Here is a 21,579-nt window from a genome sequence, read left to right as displayed (position 1 = left end):
AGAAAGATTTGCACAGTGAATTTTCTGAAGGTAGTCCAGAGAACTAGTGACTGAGAGAAGCAAAGTGTTAAGACCTCTCAGTTCCTGGTGTGATGCTGTAACTCTTCTATGATGATTCCCTCTGTAAGTGCAGAGACACCAGTGAGACCCATTCAAGACTGTCTGTGCCCACCTTTGTAGCAGATGCTCTTGCCAAAACATTACTTGTGCATATAGTGGACGTATTCTTGTTTATGACTGAGTTCAAAAGGATAAAAATAGCATCTCACTCATAACCAGATGCTACAGAAATTACATAGGTAAACTGATTAGCAAAAAAAAAAAAAAGGAAAGCAAGCTAGCTTTACCAAAGCATAACCTCTTAGGAATGCAGAGTTTTAAATGGAAAAAAAAAAAAATGAAGAAGAAGAAAAACAACAACAAAAAACAACTGTGGTCATGAAGGAACCTTCAAAAGAAGGGTTAGCCCAGAACCTCATAAACCACATTTAGCAGTCCCAGATTACCCAAATAGTTTTGGCAGATGAAACCTTCTTAGGGTATTTTTAATGCTGGTAAAACACCTGTTGTCTCCTGCACCAGAACTGGCTGCATTTTACTATTGAAAGAGTTTTCTGGCCGTATTGCAAGACAAGATACTACATCTATTTTGGATTCTTTAGGATTAGGAGCAGTGCAAGGATCTGCCCCTCAGTAAATCCTAGGAAAGGGAGAGGGAATGTTTCAGCTAAGCACTCTTCAGAGACATCAATTCCTTTCATAGTCTGCCCTCAGGAGGGGAGGGAAATGTCCTCTGTGTTCCTCCCACTACGGCTGTTGCAAACTGGCTGATGGAGGAGGTAACAGCAGCCTGCACCTTCCCACAATTCCAGATCTGGATTTTTTCTTTGGCTGCTTTTTTTTTTTTTCATTTTTTTTCAGTATAATTTACAGGAACTGCCAAATATATATGCACATGTGTACACTGTGCTTCCAGTGTGCATGTACACTAGCCCCTCCCTGCCTGGATTCTCTGGTATGCACTAGAAAACAAACAAACAAACAAACAACAGAAATGCAGTTTGGTGTTCTCAGAAAATCTGTGCAAACTGTGGATCAGATACTGAGCCATACTCTAACAAAATTTCCATTGGGTTTCAGGAGGAGTTCTGCCTAAGCAACATCTCCAGCATTTAAACTGGTGATTGTCCTTCACCTTCCAAATAAGCACTTCAGATGAATTTACTCTAACAAAGGAAAGACTGACCAAAGTGTACAAAAATGATGGTGGTCTTTTCCCTTCAGCTTTGCTGAGTTCTGGAAGAGACCTTAGCCAAAGCTCTTTAAGGACATGTTATCAATTTATTTTTTGCAACTGAAGAAACTGAGGCTCCAGAGCTGGTATCCAAGTACCTTGTCCAAATCAAAACTGGAAGTTATACCTACATCTCTAATCATCAGAACAACATTCATTCCTGTAACTGGACCCTCCTGAATTTCACCTCCAGTGTATACGCTTCCCAGTATAATCCTTTATTTTCAGCATTCACCTGAGACTTCCACTTCTACCTCTCCACCCTGAAGATAATTCCAGTCCTACTTAGAGCAGGGCATTGTGTCTTCTGCTACAGACTAGGATCAATAGCATTAAGAGAGCTACAATGATACAGTCTTAGAAACTACCATGTCAGGCACTTCTTTGGGTAGAGAGAGAATAATTAGGATCAGCTCTCTGCAGTTACCAAAGGAAATCCCCTGCAGGCACAGAGGTTTAGGCAGCTTCTCTTCTGTGTGGCCTGTAGCAGGTTTGAGTTCCTATTAATTAAACCCCATGAGGGTTCAGTGGCCAGCCCTCCATACATGCACATGCATTCACAGACATAATGCTACCAACCTGGTCCTCTGTGCCGCTTCTCCATCCAGATGTAGCAGTTGTTCTGAGCTACACCGGTCTGCGAATCCAGGAAGGGAAGGCGGACGCTCCGTTCAGCACACAGCCGAGAGTTGTAGCTGCGACAGTGCTCAATCGCTTCTTTGTAGAACTGGTCCCCAAGTCTGCCAAAAGAGATAGGGCGGAGATTAAAGAAGACTGCATCTTCCCTCAAACAAGACTAGGAAAAAAGGGGACATGAGGTTGGTTTAAAAAAAAAAAAAATAAGAACCAGAACTACTTTCCCTGAACACATGAAAAAGGCTGGCTGATGCATGACACTGCTGAAGCGGATCATGCAGAAAGTGTCATCAAAGGCTAAGACTTGCAGAAAGCAGACACAGATCTTTTCAGTAGGCAGAGATACTGAACGAGCAAACGGTGCGACCACACTGGCCATGACCCAGGGTCAGCCAACTTGTACACCATGGTGACCTCATTCTATTGTTTCCCTTTCCCCGTAGCTTGTTCAGCCAAGTTAACAAACCAGTCATTTCAATTCTATGCTATAGGAACTCCTGCAGGATATTTTGAGCAACCAGAAAGGCAGCCAAATTTAGAAGAACTTCACTCCAGCATTTCTGATGTCAAAGACCCCGTACGAGCAAAGGACACGGTCTTCATATTGCGCGCTTCTGAGGCACGAAAACACACACATTAACAGCTAGGGCCATGCCTGCAGTGACCAGATGTTTTGTCTTTACCCTTCCAGAGGTTTCCACAGGCAGGCTTTGGGCACCAACAGCAGCTGGTAAGATCCAGCATGGCAAACTCTTTGTTCTGGGGCGCAGTGGGAAGAACAGTCAAATGTTCTGAAACAATGCCACTTGCTTCAGAAATATTTGTTCAAAAATTCTGTAGAATCTTCCTACTCCCTTGAGAAAGGTTTAAAAACTCTGCCTGCTGGAGATTACCAAAATCCTCCCTCCAAATTCTTCTAAACAGGGAAAAGCATCAAAGTAGAGCTACCCTGAGGACACAAAGCAGCTGTCATGCTGGAATAGTGCAAAGTAGGTGGGCCACACTGCTCAACCTCATTCTTGATCTATTGTCAAGGTAAAATTCAGTCGTGACATGAATTGCTAGGAAAGCTACCCATCAGGGGTAAGTTCATTAGAAAATAGGAGTAGAATGATATATCACATAACTTGCTCTGACTCTGATATTCATTAGTGTGCAAAAAGAGTATAACATGCACAGCAAGGGAGCTGAAGGGATGCATGCACAGAGATAAAAGAGGCTCCCTTCCCTGCTCTGTTAGTTGTTTCCCCGCTACCCTCTTGCACAGACACAATTGGCATTTTAAAATTATAATCTTTTTGCACACTTCTGAATGTCAAATTGGTGTAAATTGCTGATTTACTGTGTCTTTTTCTGACTCATATCTTTTAATTCACTCCTCAGTTTCACCTCATGACTTCCATAGGAGCCATACTCTTTCCCCATGGGCTGCACTGGCCCAATGTCCTCTTGTTGGCAGGGGCCAATAACAGAGGCTTACTGAGAAACACCACTACAGAGGCAGGCATCTCTAGTTCCTCCTTCTAGCTTCTGATAATCAGAACTTAATTTCCCTAAGACTCAGGCTACCCAATGGTGGGTATGTTGTGTTTAAGAGATCTTGATGAATCTTTCTTCTGTGAATTTATCCAGCTGACTTCAACCCACCTTTATTTTTCACACCTAAAAAACTGTAAAGCAATGAGTTCCATGGCTAAAATATAATTCAAGTAAAGGAAAGCATTTTCTTATGCTTGTTTCAAGCCATATCTCATTTATTTACAATTTTAAGTCCTCCACTAAGCTTCCACCAGGTCATTTCTCTAACAAACAAAGGTGATCCAGCACACCGAGGCTCTGGATGCGGAATAAGCATCACGGATGGACGCTGAGCCCACTGGCTTCCTGCTGTTCTCAGCCACTGACTTCAGCTGCTGCATTTCAGAGTGTCCCCAACGGGGAGAACTGGGCAGCCTTCAGCAGGAAGGAATTACACCCAAGAGCCAGTACGTCCTTTGGCTTCACAGATTTTCTAAAGGTCATTCAGCTGTTTCGTGCAGCAGAACTCAGTGTGAATCCAGCATCTCACAGACCTGCCCCCCTCCACTGACCACCGGGCCCTGGGCAGCAGCTGGTACAGGGGAGGCTCTTTGCAGGGCAGCTGGAGGAGGGAGCTCTCGGGGCTGTACAAGCGAGCAGAGGGCAGAGCTGCGGGCAGGGACATTGCAGAGGGGTGTCTCTGGACACAAAACCCCCCACAATGACCTCAAACCACTTTTTCCATCAAAGGCAGGGGGGAAGGGAAGGGGAACAGAGGAGAAAGGAAAAGATAAGCCGCACTACTATACAAAGAATGTGGCTAGGAAAAAATGAAAGCTTATTAAAAGCTGTAATTAAAGTTGTACACTTGTGTAATCAAAGTCAGTAACAAGGAGACTCCAGTTGATCAAAGATTAACAGCTCTTTCCACAAACACTTGAGCTTCCGCAGAGCTAAGTCAGATTCCCCCTACATTAAGGCAGGGATGCTCGCTAACTCCAAGGAATTTATTGACAAAAACAGTACATCTCAGCAACCTGGATATAACATCTGGCTGGAGGTGGCCACAGCTTCTCTCTTCTAAGACTACAAATAAGTACAAATCTTCAAGTGTTAAATATTTGGCTTTAACATTATCAAGTAGGGTGTCACCATCAAGTGGCGTGTACAATTAAAATTCAGATTTTTCTAAGTGGGAGAAAAGGGTTTTTGGAATCCCAATGTGTTTAACAACCACAGAACCTGCCAAGTTAATGGTCAAATTCATTCTTCACTCAATTTTGTACTCTGTTTTGTTATATTTATTTTAAAGATTATATATATACACCTTTTGCCTTAAATAATAATTTAGGAGAAGCATTTAGTCATTACCATACTTTAGGAAAACTTGCTTTGGATCCACTACAACAAGCACAATCAAAAACCCACCCCTAAGTATTTACTGGGAAGGCCAGTATTGAAGTACTGGGTCCTTAAGGGCTTGCCCTGACTTTAATTTTGAATGGATTTCTTTTTTTTTTTTAAGTAACAAATAATCAGATATTGGAAGATTAAGAAACATTATTTCCTTGTGATAGTCATATCCCAGTGGAAAACAGCTTCCCTGCGACCATTTTTGGAAAGTTCACTGTTTTGTTTTATCATTAGTCTTCACTGGAGTGAATCTCCATCAGTCAAAATTTCAGTTAATATTTTAAGGAACTTTAGATACATTTTTTTCTTTGTTTTCGGTGTGGTGCTACATATCCAAACACAGCATATTTTATCTTGTACAGGAAAAACAGAAAGTATTATTAGAATCCAAGCAAAAAAAGGAAAGCATGGTACCAATGCACTGATCGCTGCAAAGTCACAGAGGTGGGATAAGACCCAGCGCTCTCCCAGGGAACTGGAGAACACACGAGGGCAGGAGTAAGACTGGAGAGGACAGGAGTTCAAAAGAAACTCAAACAGATCAGCTGAGTTTGACTGAATGAAGCACATGAAGAGACAAAAAATAAACAGACTACATTGATAGTAAAAAGTGTATCACATGTCAGAAAGATTAATTATCTGGTGCTACATGCTTCGTAGTTTTCCCAAGCTGTGTTGCCATGGAAGACTTACACTTCACCTCCTGAAAAAATATCTGTAAAAACTATGGGGAATTTCTGCATTATTTCTGTGAGAAGTATGTATGACTCAGTGCTGTGCGGCAACCCACTGCAAGGGTCGATTCTTCCCTTTGGACATGAGAGCGAAAGGTCACACTGACTTGTCTGGATTTATATTAACGATACAAAATCACCAGCATATGCATAGATTTCAACAATACCGGGGAAAAATCAAGGGGCTGATGTTAATAACTGCCGGTCAAGGGAGGCAAACCATACTGAAAATAGCCCGAGTGGAAATACAGAACAGAAGTTGTCAGCGCAGTGCAGAAAGAGTGCAGGCTGCCAGTGCAGGTCCGCAGGTGAAATCCTGGGGGCTTGGGACCGGTGGGACAGGTGACACTGCTGGGAGAGGTGCAGACTCCGCATCTGCATTCCAGCCTGAGGACACTAAAATAACCCAGTTCTGACTAATAAAAGCTCTCTGGCTTGGAAAAGAACAGCCTACACTATTAAAATCTCCTGCAAGACTGCACATAAGCAGCCCCTTTTCAAGAGGGGTATAGCTCCAGAAGGGCTGTTTTGGTGAAAAAGGGTGGGACTGAAACTGAACAGCAGGATTGGAGCAGCTGAAGTGCAGCAGGAGTGGGGCGAGCACGCTGAAGGATGCCCAAAGCACCAGCACCCCCCGAGTCCTGGGACAGTGATGTGAGACTGGTGCATACCTTTGCAACTTTGTTGGTAGTCACTGGTGAAAAAGCATGTGCTGGACTGGAAGAGCAGACGGTGTGAATTTCATTAGGTCACTCTCCTTTGACACGTTAAGAAACTGAGGTTTTCTGACAAAGAATCAGGTCAACTTACAACAAAGTCGGTGAACAACCCTTCCCTTTCTCTCAACATTTGTCTGCCTGCTCTGCCTAGACTGTAGGATTTCCAAGCAGACTCTGACTTATTGCTTTTCTCTACCATACCTGGTGCCATCCCTCTGCCTAGGCATGCCTTAAACCAAAGCCAACAAGAATTGGCCTGGTTTATGAGCAGCTTACAAGTCAGCTGCAAGGACTGAGAGCCTTGCTTCACTTTGAGACGATTGTTTCTCTGAGAGTTCCTTCTGCCTACGAGGTAGCCTCGTGGACCTGAAAGCAGTGGAGCAGCTCTCCACCACCTCCTTCCAACCCAGTCTGCAAAGTCTAGGCTATTTGAGTGCAGTACACCCATTAAAAAAGCTACAAAATGGGCAGAACTTAGTGCACCCTTCCTCTGCTGCCTATCACTTTTCAGATTAGGATCCAGAGAAAAACACTCAGTTAAGGCATATAACCAGCCAACCTCAACCATGGTTACAGGCCCATGCCACCCCAGAAAAACTCATACAATTAAGGGCCAGTCCTCCTTAAGTGCAGCTCTTACATTTTCAGCCAATACTATGAGTGTGAATCTGGACTGTCTCCGGTTCCAGAGGCCAGGACCCTTTCATTTTCCTCCCAAACCAGGCTCATTACATGACTAGGCAAGTAAAAAGCTGATAGCACAGAAAGAAATGATTAATCATGTAACAGAAAGCAGCAGACTTCCTTTGGAAGTTTATAGTGGTCCCCAACTGATCAAAAACGTGGAACTTCTCCCCAAGACCAGGACGTTTTCATGTACTATACTTTTAGCCTCTAGTCTTACATTTCAGATCATTTGATACTGGGAGGAATACTGAGGAAAATTGGAATACATTTTAAATAAGAAATTGTTCTTCAGCAACACAACCATCCAATTTCAAACGGAGTAAAATCTGGGACGCGTGGTAGGAAAAAGCAATGTGATGCTGTTTCAGAAGACATTCTGGCCTCTCCTGCTGGAGACGTTCACGAATGAGCCTGGAAATAAAACACACGTGGAGTGTTGGGCCTTCTCACAAAGATGGACAAAGACCAAGTCATGCAGATGCTACCTGAGCTATCAGCTGCCTGTGATACTGCAGATGATGAGGTACTGCTGACCAACTGCACGTCTTGGCAAGAGCTGAGAGAACTGCACCAAGCAGCTATACTGGATCCCTCTAGCAGATCCCACAAGGCTCCTGAAAGGCAGCTGCTCCTCCTCTCCGTGAGCCTTGACATGTAGAATACCACGTGGTTCAATTCTTCCAACACTCCTATTTAATATCTATGCAAAACCTCCAGGGAATATGATGAAGTGGTACAGGCAGCAATGCCAGACAGTATGTTGACGACACATGGATGTGTGTGCCTTTTTCCCCTCATGCAGACAGCACTCTCCCAAACCTCTCAGTGTTGAAAGCAAGGGTGGCATAGCTGGCAGAGGCAGAAGTCAGAAGAGACAGCAATGAGGCTGGCTAGAAGTGGGAAACGTTACAAACTGTGAGCTAATAACATTTGTGATTCAAAGACAGACCGCTGTGGACAATCTAATAGAGGCAATCATCACAAGGGCCTTTCTCTCTCTCTCTCTCTCTCTCTCTCTCTCCAGTCAGCATAATTCTACTTTCAAGCAGTGGCCTTGCCATGTTCATGTGTGTTTTTCACATCTGGAGTGTGCTACTATGACTCTACCTTAGACTAGATAAGCAACAGAGATGGAGCTAGTTGCAAAAATGTGGTATCGACCCTATCACAAAGCAAGCCAAAGAGATCAGTACTCCCCAGCCTGTGCTCGTCCCTTTTCCTCATGCACTCTAACATCACATTTATTGCAAAGGGTGCAGTGAGCTAAAGTCAAGCCACTTGAAAAGCTGCTTCTCCCAGAGCTGAAACAGCAAATGCAACTGGAACTCTGTGCATAACAGAGCCCAGCATCTGCCAGACTCCAGCACCACCTTTGGATAGCAGACCCACAGCTCTGGAGCATCTTCCCAAAAGAGATAAAGAATTCTGCTCTGCTCATCCTCACATTACATTGCAAGATGGTCACACAACATCCATCAAAAGACTGAAGCAAAAGAAAATATGACTCTGGATTTTCTAGCCCATAGGGAGCACCTAAATGCTACAATCGCATACCCTTTGTGACTGCAGAGAGGTAGGGTAACGAGATGCAACAGCAATACAGAACGGCTTTCCTGACGTTAGGTGAAGCAGAACAGTGTTCCAAACCCTACCACAAACTCCGAGGGCAAGCCAGAGAGTGCAGGAATGTGCAGATTCAGTTCTCTCACAACGGTCAGTTGAATCTGTCCCTGCACAACATCTTCTAATGATGTAAGGGGTGTGAACATGAGCAAAGGCAAAACAGGATTTCCAGATGGGCTACAGAGTGACTCAATTTTTTTTGACCTTCATTTTTTAACATTAACTTGGCAGCTTTGTGAAGACCCACATACACATACCCCTGCCTATCCTAAACTCTCCAAGACTCTCAAAGAGTCAGAGTTGCTCATACATCCATTTTGTTTCCATACGTATCAAATAGTTTTGTCTGGTGCACAAAACAAGGCCTGTACAACTTTCTCAAGCATGAGAGTCAGAAAAAGAAATGCTAGCAGAATCATTTCAGTAGCAGATAAAATACACAAATTGGATCACAAAGCAGTTTACAGACGCAAGCAGAGCCAGTGTTGCTGAAGTAGCAATGATCTGAGGGTAAACGCACTGAAAGGCTTGTAAGGATAGGTAATGCCTTTCATTGGAAGAACTGACACCGTCAAGTCAAAACAGACAAGCTTTCAAGCATTTGTTCAAAAGTACTGTGCCAGGTGCATAGACTGTATGTGGCACAAGCGATTAGGAGCCATCAGAGAGCTGATGACAAGTTCCTGAGTCAGCACTGGCACAGCCCAGACATTACAGCAGTCAAGGAGATGCCCTGAGCTATGAGTCTAGGTTTAATCATAGAGCAGCAAAAGACTAACGTGAGATCTTCCAGCATTCTCCTATGAGCACCCAGCACCAGTCTATCCCCTGCATGTAGAAGGCAGAGGAATCCCCTTTTGCCAGCTATTTATCAGCAGACTTCCCCTTGGTGGGGGTGGAAATCCCTAGTGGTGATTTGTGGCCAGAATCTACTGACTTCTCACTGCTTGAATCATGGGGTGATGCTGAATCATAACAGAGAGCCTGGCCTCACTGAGTGAGCTAAATTCACTACTCTGAAAACAGGTTTGGACTGTAATTTAATCCAGTGTGAACCTACAGGCATCTCACGAAAAAAATCTGACTGAATAAAAATGACAGAAAGTAGGCATACCTTACAAATTGGGCAAAATTGATCTGATTAGTCCCATCCTCACAAGTATTGTGGAATTACAAGAGCTCTGCCAGCATTTCCATTTAAAGAAAAGAAGCATCAGCAGAAGCTACCACTGCCAAGAAGAGTGTGGTACATCAGGGTGCTTCAATAACAGCAGCCTGCTGGCCAAACCTGGCTTTAGGGTCAGGAGCCACTGCCATCTTTGTGCAGGAAGGAGCAGAGCTGGAGGTGCTCCTTTTTCTGCAGCTGCACATGGCCTTCGCACAAGGCCCACAGCAATATTGCTGCCCTCACAGCCAAAAAGGTTCGTGTTAAGTGTTGGGCATAGAGATCCCAGAGTTGCTGGCTAGATACAACAGGAATCTGTGTATGGTACAAGATGAAGTGTGTAAGCTTATCTCAGAAGATGAAATTCTTGGCCCTATTCATGTATATGGGGCTCTGAACAATCATATTATGGTGCTGGTGGTTATTTGCCGACTTCTCCTCTTACTTTTCCTCCATTTCCAAGGAGACATAACAGCAGCAGTTTCTGTGTCATACACCTGACCATCTAAGGTGTTTCCAGAGTCAGACACTGCATGCAATCTCTATTAGACTCAGCACAGTGACCAATTAGGTTAATCTCAGAGGCAGACTCCTTGGGGATATCACAGAGCATCTATTCTTTCTCAGGCCAGGGTTTCTGTTTTAAAGAGATGCAGCATCATCCAATTAAATGAACAACAGGTGCGAAAGGTAATAACCTAGACCTCTTTTTGTATCTGAAGACAGCAGTCAGAATTCAGCTTGGTCCTAACCTCCCCCAAAAGGTCAAAAATTCTCTCCAATTACTAAAAGAATGAACTAATGAAAATTTCAGCAGTAATACTAGATTAGACATGACAACATCCAAGAGATTTTTTTATTTTTTTTAAAGAAGTATCTCAAGCTGCTGGCACTTGGAGTCACCAGAAGCCTGTTTGGCTTAGAGCATTCTTGGCTTTAGGGACAGATGTAGCCAAAGACAAAATCTATCCATTCAGCTTTCAGGCCCAGTTTCCCACAGTGGGACTATCTTTTGCATTCCTACACGTTAGGGGAAAGGCGGATTAGTAAAATCCATGATCTATTGCCTGACCTGGCACCTGGAAGCCGGCAAATGAGAGTTCTCCAAATGACTCTGCCTTGACTCCCTTCTTAGCTTTAACAGCTCACCTGCACGACAGCGGTAACACCCAAGACTTACCTCACTAATAAATTGTGCAGATTACTTTAGGCACTGTCTGTACTAAAAGATCCTCAGATCATGAAGAGGCATCCTCTTCTCACTCTAGCTGTGCTGGCTAAAAATATCGTCCTTTCCCTCCTACCCTGCTGCTTTTCGCTGCTTGTCTCCTACAGCTTACTGCTGCTGCACCTCCTGCCAGTAGCAATAATTGTGTGAGTGCTCCCTGATCCACTTCGGCAAGGCCATTCGATGTGTTTGAGCAAACCCAGCTGACATTGCCTGGGGGAGCTGAGAACAAGCTCGCACAACCCCTTCTGCCACCAGAGGTAGTCACCAGCAGCACAACCAGTTTGGGTAAGACTTCAAGAAGGACGCTTGTTTGTAATGGGAAAAAGCCTGCCCACATCATGAGCAGTAGGGCTATGTCACTCCTTCTGCACAGCCCTCTATGGAGGCACAACGTATACAAACAGAAGGAGTTTTTCCCCACCACCATAATTACATCATCTGCTCAAACAACACTACCTAAGCTGCCAAGAGCATTCCTCTTCATGAGTCTCCATGCAACTTGCCCTTCATGAAGTCATGCATCTCCATCAGCTCTCTACAGGCAGAGAGATATCAGGAAAGAGCATGAGGGTTGTGCATGTTGCTAGCCATGTCAGAACTGTACCTGTGAAAGCTCTACAGCATGGTCCTAGTCAGAAAGACCTTTGTTAGCCCTCCTGGAACTTCCCAGGCTGGGATTTCCCCTGTGCAGTTATTTAGTAGACAAATATAGAGTGCCATTCAATCCAGATGGCACAATTTAGAAGAGACTGAAATTAACATGCAAGTAGAAGAGTAGTAGAAATGATCCTAAATGACAGGGAAGGCTTCCCCATCACACAAAACTGAAATTACATTAACATCTTAGGTATTTCCTGTCCTTTGACTATAAAGAGTTAATGAGCTAACTGACTTGCCTCTTTTGTGGGAACCTTGTATCGCCTTTTGCAAAGGAAATCCCTATACAGGAAACAATCCATTTTGCTCAGGTGACAATGATCACAAAAATAGCAAAGCAGAGAGAAATTTATATAGATCTAGAATAAAACCACATAATTAGTAGAGTTTACTTTGCTTCTGAGGTCAACCTTGAAAAAAAAATCTCAGCAATAGTCAATATTTAAAAGATAACACTACTAATCCTGAATGGGTAGCACTTTCAGTTCCTCAGTCACAGTATGTATGACAAATAGACCTCACATAACAAAATATAAAAATCTACTCGACCAAGTTAATAATCATTAATCACATAAAAAAAAAAAAAAAGTCATATTTTCTGTTCTCTACAAAGCCATCCTGAGTCTAGATAATTAAGGTTATGCTTCTTTGAGTTGTTATTACTATTGAACACATAGGAACAATCATTCTCTTACTTGTATAAACCTACTGACTTAGCAAACATACAGCAGGGATACACTTGACTCATGATATGTAGGGGAATTCACAAGAGGACTGTGAATTTTGTTTCCTTTTTTCACCTCCTTCCCCCAGTTCTACCCGCAAATGGAAGCAGGGCAGATTACTGGCATTCCTCTGGTAAAGTATCATTATTACTGCTCAGAAGTTAGAAGTAAGAGATGAAACACGCATTGTGGCCTCCAGCACATCATCTTACAGTTCCCTTAGCATAAAAAATACCCTCTATTGGGAGTGTACTTCAACTAAGTGAAAAGTCTAGGCACAGGATCTTCTGCATGAGGAGCACAGCCCATGGAAACAGAGAAAACCACCATTACGAATAGACACACTGCTTTAACTCTACAATGACATGTTTCACACACCTGTGTCCTTGCTTGTGCAGATACTTACGTAGTATCTAAGAGGAACTGTCTGATAAAGTCAAGAAAAAGCACACACCACAAGCTTTTAGAAATTCAAGTATCTGATGGTTGTTCCCCTATACGCTGACTTTCCTTGTAAACGTGTTTCTTCTGGATTCCCTTCTGTTCTCAGTACCACCTTAACTCAGTTATCAGATCGGGGTGGTTATTACTGCAGAACAGCTAAAGGGAAGAGAGGAGTCTTGTAATTCACTTAGCAGTTAGCAAAGATTGCAGAAATGTTTGCTGCGATTATCGCTGCGCCATAAAAATCCTCTGTTCTGTTCAAACGACTTACTCTTCTGGCAACAGTTTCACTCTGCTTAAGACACCACTTGTTTAATGCACATCCCAATCATGCTGAGGCAAAAGATCTCAGATCCATCTTTAGCTCCATGTGTTCACTGAGGTCTTCAAAGACTCTTGATGAAAGCCTGCCTGGGACCAACCATTAGATCCCAATTCAGCAAAGCACCTCATTGAACGTGTAGGACCCCTTCAGTTCAAAGCCCTGAAGATACTTGAATGCCTTCCTGAACAGAGATGACAGCTGAGCAGACAGCACATGCTTCATCTCACTGCTAGGATGAGGTCTTAGAAGCATGTGGGCAAGCCTGTTTAGGTCAGTCTGTCATGTTTTCCTAGCTGGAACTAGCCAGAGCCAACACTTCCATTTTCTTTCTGGGATGCAAAGCACTGCAATAGTTAAAGCTGTAGGTCACGAAAGTGTAATCAAGGGATCATGAGGCAGTCATTAATCAATCAACCAGTGGAAATAGGAACTGGGTAGATATCATTATCTCTACATTACAGATGAGACACAGACAGTTTGCATAACAAAGACAGAGAGAAGCAGAAGGCCCTTTTCTTATTTCCCAGTTTTGCTCCATCTTTTCTTCTGAAATTTGTTATCTCACACTTCAAGATTTCCTTCTCCAACTGCAATCCAGCAATTTTCTTCATTCAGAGGCAAAGCTAATTCCATGTCATCCCTGAATGCTAGCTGAAACTCTTCTACACCCAAATCAATTGAAGAAAGCTCCAAAGAGCAACCTTTTTTTCCAGACACGCTGTAAAAGCTACCTGAACACCACAGTGACAATGGCGAGCAAAGACAATGACTAGATTCCAAAGAATTTAGACATGGAACTGAACTGCACAGTGAGTCTCCACTTCTCCTCCCCCAAATGGGGCCTAGCACCACAGCGGTCTATAAACAGGACCACGATAAGAATGGCAAGCAGCTGAAGGAAAGGAACCGAGGGAGTCAACTGTCAGAGCAAAGGGAGGTTACAGAAAAAAACGAGACAGAGAGGGTAGCCCATTGCCCTGGAGTAATGGCTAGCCTTTAACACATGGCCTCTGCTCCTGTCAGTATTTCTTCTTGGACAGGTTATCTCAGGAATTTATGCTTTCCAATAATTACCTTTCAGAGGGCTCTCACTTATCTTGCAAGAGGAATACACCAGTAACCTGACCTGCATTGCTCATGCAATCGCCATCCACCCCCTCTAGCCTTTCCTCCCATCTCTCAAAGCAGGAGCGAGCAGTTCTTCCCATACTTCCAGTGCTGCATCAGCAAGGGCTGGGAAGTTGATAAAATAAGAGTTTTAATGCTTAATGCTACACAAATATCGATGAGCTTGTGAGCAAAAGCAGTAAAACATTACAGCAAGTTAAAATACCTCAGGTACTCATGGTCTATTATCCAGAGCTGACGGATGAACACTAGTTTTGCACCATCATGAGAAGCATTTTGTCTGAGAGCAAGTTTTACTATTTTATTGCAGCAGACATCAAAGCCAGTCAGTATTTGTTTTAATAAACTTCCGGGATTTGCAGGGCCATCTAAGTTCTTTTCCTGTTACTCTTCCAAACTACCTTTGTTCCACTACGTGAATTGCTTTTCTTCTTGAAGCATCAGTGCCAAAGAGAAGCTTTTACTTCTTGCACTCGCTCCAGAGCCATTTCAGATGAACTTGTCCATCTCTGCTAAAGCATGGGTTATTACACTCAGTAGGTTATTACACTCCCACTCATGCTCTGATCAAGGCCCTCCTAGGTTGGCTTTTTCTGTAAGGGACTCCATTACATCCAGTACAAGCGGGCTGGCATTTATTCCCAGCACCACAGCTGGGACAGGGAGAAGGATTCTTATTTTCTGTTCTGGAAGTAACAAGACATCTCTTCAGCCATTCACTAATCATAACGAAATACTTCATCATGAAGGTCCAAGAAAACATCAGGCCTGACATGAGGAGTAAAAAGTCATATATCATCCTACATGGGACCCTGTCGATCCAGAAATGGATGGTCAGGGCATGTGGACATGCCTCAAATGGGCTTGCAGCCACTTCTGACAGGTACCCAGAGGAATAGTTCTTTTTCCTGCACTGGCAACACAACTATCTTTGCCCTGGGAGAACATCTGTGCCTCACTCTAGCTGTATTAGTTTAAAGGAGTCACACACTGCTTCAGTCCCGTGAGAACTCTGGGCCAGCACGCACACTCCGCCTGGAGTTCCCATACTCCCATCCGAAACAGGACCATACCACAAGAAAGGGCTTGATGTGGGGAGAGCAGAAGAGGGGAAGGCACGAGAAAGCCGTTCTTCCCTCATTAAACTTCAATAGGTGCCTAGGCCCAGCAGTGCTGCACTACAGTTTGGATTTATGTTCCCCAATTAACACATTTCACAGCATAAAGTTCTCTCTTTCTGTTTTGAAGGGGGAAGAAGAGGAGAAAAACCACATTCCAAGCCTTTGGCACAGCAAACTTCCCCAGCTATCCTCTGGGAACAAAAAGGGAGGAAAAAAAGGCTTGTCACCACACAATTTAAAATAACCCATCTTTGCTGGCTCCACTCTGTCTCAGGGGTAGATCTGAGCCATAGCCCCCACCCTTCAGGGCTGCTGGCCCAAAGCACTTGACATTCATCAGGAGAAGGAAAACAGCTCCGAGGCAATGGAAGGGGAAGGGAAGAGTCACTCCACTGGCAGGAGTTGAGATGGGAAGAAAGAGGAAGGATCTGCAAAAAGGTCGCAGCATATGGAGGGCATGGAAGCCTCCTGCTTCCAAGGAACGACCACAGACGAAACATCTTGGTGCAGCTGCTGCTGAGCATGAAGCAGGCAGGTAAATGTCTCCTCTGCCCTCATCCAGGGGTTCTCCACTGTGGTTAGCTTAAGAGTTGTTATTCTTTGACACCCACGTTGTTGGCTCTATCACATGCACAACAGAATGACTGTCTCCTTTCTCTCCAAACGTCTCCCCTCTTCTTCCCAAAGAGAACCACAAGTCATACGCATTGAATGCTAAAATGTATTGTCGTCTTTGAGGAGAGTTATGAGAGAAAAGCCCTTCAGAGATTCTTTGTTCGGAGTTTTTTTGTGTGACATACACAAAACAGTCATAAGCTGAATCGTTCTCTGCATAAAGAAAATTGCTAGAAGAAAGCACTGTGTGAGCCAGTGAAACACAGGACGTTTTCCCAGAAGTCAGAAAAAAAATCTAATGTATTACATAGCTCAGCAATGCTCAACTTGAGTTCCTTAAAACACCACATGTGGATTCTGGAGGAATCTGTAGGCTTGATCAGAGCCCCGTTGCTCAACAAACAAGAAGACTTAGCCAATATTTCAAAGCATTTGGGACTGTTTTTTATTCTTTGATGCAGTTGAAGAGAGGCAGAAAGACGGAAAGATGGGAAGCAACTCATTTTACCAGTGGTCAGAGTGGGTTAGAAAGAAAATACAATTGCAGAGTTCCACACGCTAATCGTGGTGTGATGGATCTGACACTACACTAAGGCATCTGCTCATAGCTTACCATCAACATGCAACAATGATGACAAAGCAACAAAGCACATCACAGCATAGCATCAGGTTTCCACACCCTGGTGATTATGTTGCTTCCCTCTGAGTCCATTCCAGAACCAAACTTTTCAGGTTTGACTGTCACTGATCTATAGTGATGTCTATACATAGACATATTGGATATTCTTACAACTGAGTCACTGCCACATTGAGATTCTTGGTTATAAGACTGCAATGTATGACTTGGAATGGAATACTTTATAGATATAAGAACTTGAATGTTTGGGTTTTGAAAGCAGAAAACGCATTTATTTGTTTATCTGACATTTTGTATGTTTAGATACAATCACTTACAGGGCATTCTTGTTGTGGGGGCAATGAACAGCTCGAAGATCCCTTGTCTTGCTTCCCATGTGACATCTCTCCAAGAAGAAGTTCAATTAAAAAAGAATGATACACTTATATGAACTGTAAGTGCATGGCTCTCTTTCTTATACCCTTTCTTTTGGTCTAACAAGACAAAAGACTTAGGGAAGGAGGGGAAATACAAGTATAGAGAAAGAAAGGAAAATGAACCTTCAATCTGAAGCCATCTGATAAATTCCTAGCATCTAGGTCTTCAGTCAGTATCATCTTGGATGAAATTCTATTTGTTGCCACTTCAGCTAAGCAGCTTCTACTTAGGTCTACAATTTTACCCTTCATGGATTTATCCATCAGCTGATTAACTCTCTCAAATTTGCCTGGTGCATCCAAAAGTGGAAAAACTGCTAGACACTGCTGCAGTCACTGCTGCAGCATCTGGTAAGCATCTGTGGCAAGAATTCCTTGTGGATTTGAGGTGATAGCAGGTATGGTTATGATTTACTACAGGTTAATGTCCAAAATCTCCCACTTTTCAGAATATTTGTGCTGCATGCTTTTGCTTAGGTTTGTTTGCTTGCCTGTTTTCTTTAATTCTACCTACACAAAAGAGAAAATCTTGATGAAATACTGAAGGATGATCCTAGGGCTCGTGGTTCTGCAGAAAGAAAATGACCCAATTCTAATGACACCCACTTTTTAGAGAGGTGTAAGTGTTAAGAAAATGACAGTAAAACTATAGCACTTTATTTCTGTAATTACACGCTTCCTTCAGGGTCGTATGTTGTACACTCACTTGAGAAACACACTTATGGTATGTCCTGAAGGACCAAATTGGCTACTGTAGTAATATCTTTCCATGTGGTTGCGACTGTCAATACATTTGAGTACAGCAACATCACAGAAAAAAGTGGAAGCAGGAAAAGTACAACTTGGCATATGAAAACACTGCAGTGTTTTAGATACTGCAGTTCAATAGTGCTCTGACAGGTAAATTAAGACAAATTATTTTTTAACTGCAGTCTGGATTTAAGGCCTGAATCTAAACTTCAGAAACATCATTTCCCCATGTGATCTCACACTCAGTTGCCATTAAAGTTTGCATGTACTGAGCACTCCATTCTCATTTCTACTAGTGTTTTACATTCCCATTGCTCAAGGAAAAAGACTGCTCGAGGTGGAAGAAGAATGATGCTATAGCTTCAGTGTTAGTATTTGCCTACATATTGAGGGATTTGTTCAAAAACTGACGGGTTGAAAAGACAGGTGTCAATCCAAGTCAGTCCAATGCGGAAATTATTAACAGCAGCTCCCACTGAACAAAACAGTAATACCACTGGGAATGGGAAATTTGAATATGGGAGGAAAGATGGCAAGCAAAGAGTGAAAAGGGAGTGGTAAATGGAACAGCACACAGCAGGGACTGTGAGTCTTTGAACAAAATAGGACTGGAAATGACAAACTGAAATACTGAGCTCAGACTCCAGCAGCCCCAGGAAACAATGTACATGAGATTTAGCTAAAAGAGATCCACAAAAACCTGGGTGCAAATTCTTAGTATTTTTTTAAAACAAACAAACAAAACCCAAAAAACCTTAAGATCTATACTGAAAAAGAGCAGGAATCTCAAGTACCTCCCCAGTGTCCTAGGGCATGCAGAATTCCAAGGGTTTCATGGGATTAATGTCCCAGGAGGTGACCCATAACCTCCTACTGAGAAAGACAAAGGAAGAGACCAAGAAGATAGCTGACAAGAATTTCTAGGGCTATGGATTCCTCCTATGTATCCTTCTTTTCAAATCACAATGTATACATGAGATGATCAGACCTCAATACAATATAAAAAGGCCCAAGTAAATGCTAGAGCTGAAACATCATCATAGAAGGAAATGGGAAAACCCAGGTCAGGCATGACTCCACATTTCCCTAGGTTCTGGAGCTTCACGATGTATCATTTGATTGAATTCTTTACCAGTAGATCTCAACTTAAACTTTAGATTCAGACACATCTCTTATTTTAACAAATAATAATAATAGGAAGGGGATGAAGTCCAAGTTTAAGAAGCTTAATGCTGAATTTATGGTGGAGAAGTCTTACTCTGATATTCCTGTCTTCCTGTATTCCAGCCACTACCTGCACCTGGAACTGCAGGCTCACGAACACCTATATTTCCAAATCAAAGCACTCAGAAAAATCATGACTTAGGTCCTGTTACTGAACTGATAGACGATACTCAATTCCTATTTCTACAGCCAGTAGAATCAACAAAAGCTATAGCTATCAAAATGAAATTTTCATGTAGTTCCTGGCTTCTAGGGCTGAAGTTGCAAAGAAAGCAACACATTTTGAAAGCCTTAACAAAATCACTATCAAATGCCTACAGAATAATTTTGGAATGATACCAGTGTGCTAGTCCCTAACACAGATCTTCTCAAAAGTTGGCAATTTGAGTTCAGTGAAGCTTCTTTCCCTACAAGCCGGGTCTCCCTTAATTAGGCAAACTCTAAACACAGCCCGTTTGTCTCTTGTGAAGAAAGTGCTTTTCTGGAAGAGGGCTGACTGTTCCTGCCTACCTCAGAGTACTTTTGAGTTGCATCAGTGCAAAAGGAGAATCAGGACACTTTGTACTGTTCTTCCTATAGTTTTGTAACAATGGAAGATATTTCAGAGGGGCTGGCAAGACTTTAAAAGGAATGTATTGAAGAAGACAGTTTAGGCTACTAGACTTAATAATTAAGTAATTAATCAATTGAAAGGTAATTCTCATCATGTAGCCTGTTTGTTAAGTGTTTTGCCTTCCTGGGTTTGGCAATGAAACAAATAATAAATAAACAAATAACAATTTGCAACCTACTGCAGTCCCTGGAGCTTGATTCTGTCTTCAATAAATCAAAAAAACTATGGGCAGAGACTAAAGCAGCACTGGGAACCCTTCCTGTCCCCACTTTTATTCAGCCAGCACACTCCAAATCTGGCTGATGAAATGGAAGTGTCAGGACACAGCAGAAGTCACCTCTCAGTACACCCACCAATTACTTCTCCCAAGCCATAGAGTCAAGGCTGGAAATAAAAATGGCTGCCCTATTGAACAAAAACAGGTCCTAAATTTAGAACACAAACATATCTTTGATTTGCTTTCTCCCTTTCTTGACTTATCTCTAAGGGAGAGGGTCTGAAAATATGAGTCACCCCTCATTGCAAATCTAGATTTTCCCAATTCTACCCCACTAAAAATCCACTGAATACCACAGGGCTAAAGCAAGGGTGGACCTTGTCCTACCTTTCTGCTACAGATAGCATTTTACTGTCACTAAGGGAATAATCATAACAGCATAATGATAGCATGTGTTTTGTTAGCCGCTGTTCTTCACGTGGGGCAATCACTGGCAATTCTCGGATTTAATCTCTCTCCTTCCCCAACTATGCAGTTGATTACCGCTCTCGTTCCCAGTTAAAAATCCTTGATCAGAGTAAGGCACATAAAGGAGTCTCTGACCCTGGCTAAGGGAACAACAAGAGATGACATTTGGTTCTTTGAGAGAGCAGTAGATAAAAAGCAAAAATGACAGCTGGAGTCAGGAGGAGCTAGTTAGTGGATTGCAGGCCCAGGAGGGTGCGGGGTGGGGGCCCATAAAAGAGGAACAACAAGAGACTGCAGCCAGGCTGTTCCCTCTCCTTCTCTAGGCGTCCTTTGCATCAGTAAGAAGGGTTGCAGCAGATGTCAGGGCCCATGGGGATCACTCCTTTGGCTATTGTATTTTTTAAAAAAAGGTTACCTAGAAAATAGAAGAAATAGGAGGAAAAAAAAGAAAAATGAATCATCATTCATACTTAACATGTGGGAATGAATACAAAGGTAAGCGCCAACTTGTAATGACCTGTGGTATGTAAATACGCTTAAGCCAGAGGGAGGAATTTTTTTGGGTCCAGTCCAACAGTGCCAATCATTTACAGGATTTGACTGGGATTAACCTGTGATTTCCACTTCAGGATACAAAGGAGAAATACAATAGGCAAGTAGAAGGCAAGCAGCAGTTGCGTGGAGCATCCCTGCTCTTCTCCAAAACACACAGCACAGTCAGACCTGGCTTGCAAATACACCTGGCACGGCTGTCTCAGCTCTGGGAACATCCCCAGACAGCAATCAGTGCATGTGCACATATACACACGTGCGTGTGCTCACACATGTGCACGTGCCTCAGCACGCTGCACAAACACACAAGATGTCATATGTTTCTAAAGCATCAAATCTCATTCAACATTACTAGAACGCCAGACACTAAACATTTCAGTCAAAGGCATTTTAGGTGCAATTCACTGCCACTGGTGTAATTCCCTTGAAGTCCATGGAATTACACCAGGGAGAAAGAGGTTGGCTGTTCAGTGTTTGTAGCTTGCCAATTTGTGCATCTGTGCTGGTTCTTTTGTTTTGGAGACACGGTTCTACAAATTATCATTTTGAAAGATTAATTTTTGTTTTAAAAAGATCACATTCTAGGGGTAGAGTGAGAAGCCCACTTTCATCCACAAAGTCCCTTTTTGTCAACTCCACACAGACGGATGGACATTACATTTGTTCA

At 43.0% G+C, this 21,579-nt stretch overlaps 1 protein-coding gene across 12 annotated transcripts in view; it reads right to left on the bottom strand.

The window, feature by feature from the left end:
- The window catches only part of DPF3 (double PHD fingers 3), a 183,247-nt gene that overhangs the window by 92,605 nt on the left and 69,063 nt on the right, over positions 1 to 21,579 (bottom strand). For all 12 annotated transcript variants that reach the window (XR_011097101.1, XM_068684067.1, XM_068684068.1 and 9 more), the window contains one exon: positions 1,874 to 2,034. Coding sequence is in view for 11 of the 12 variants with exons in the window: in XM_068684065.1 (XP_068540166.1) it covers positions 1,874 to 2,034 (161 nt within the window). In the remaining variant the exon portion in view is untranslated. The remainder of the gene's footprint in view (positions 1 to 1,873; positions 2,035 to 21,579) is intronic.

This window comes from Anas acuta, chromosome 5, assembly GCF_963932015.1.
Source record: "Anas acuta chromosome 5, bAnaAcu1.1, whole genome shotgun sequence".
In the NCBI taxonomy this organism is placed as follows: domain Eukaryota; kingdom Metazoa; phylum Chordata; class Aves; order Anseriformes; family Anatidae; genus Anas; species Anas acuta.
Note: the sequence above shows the minus strand (reverse complement) of the source record. Positions and strands in the feature narration are given on the sequence as shown.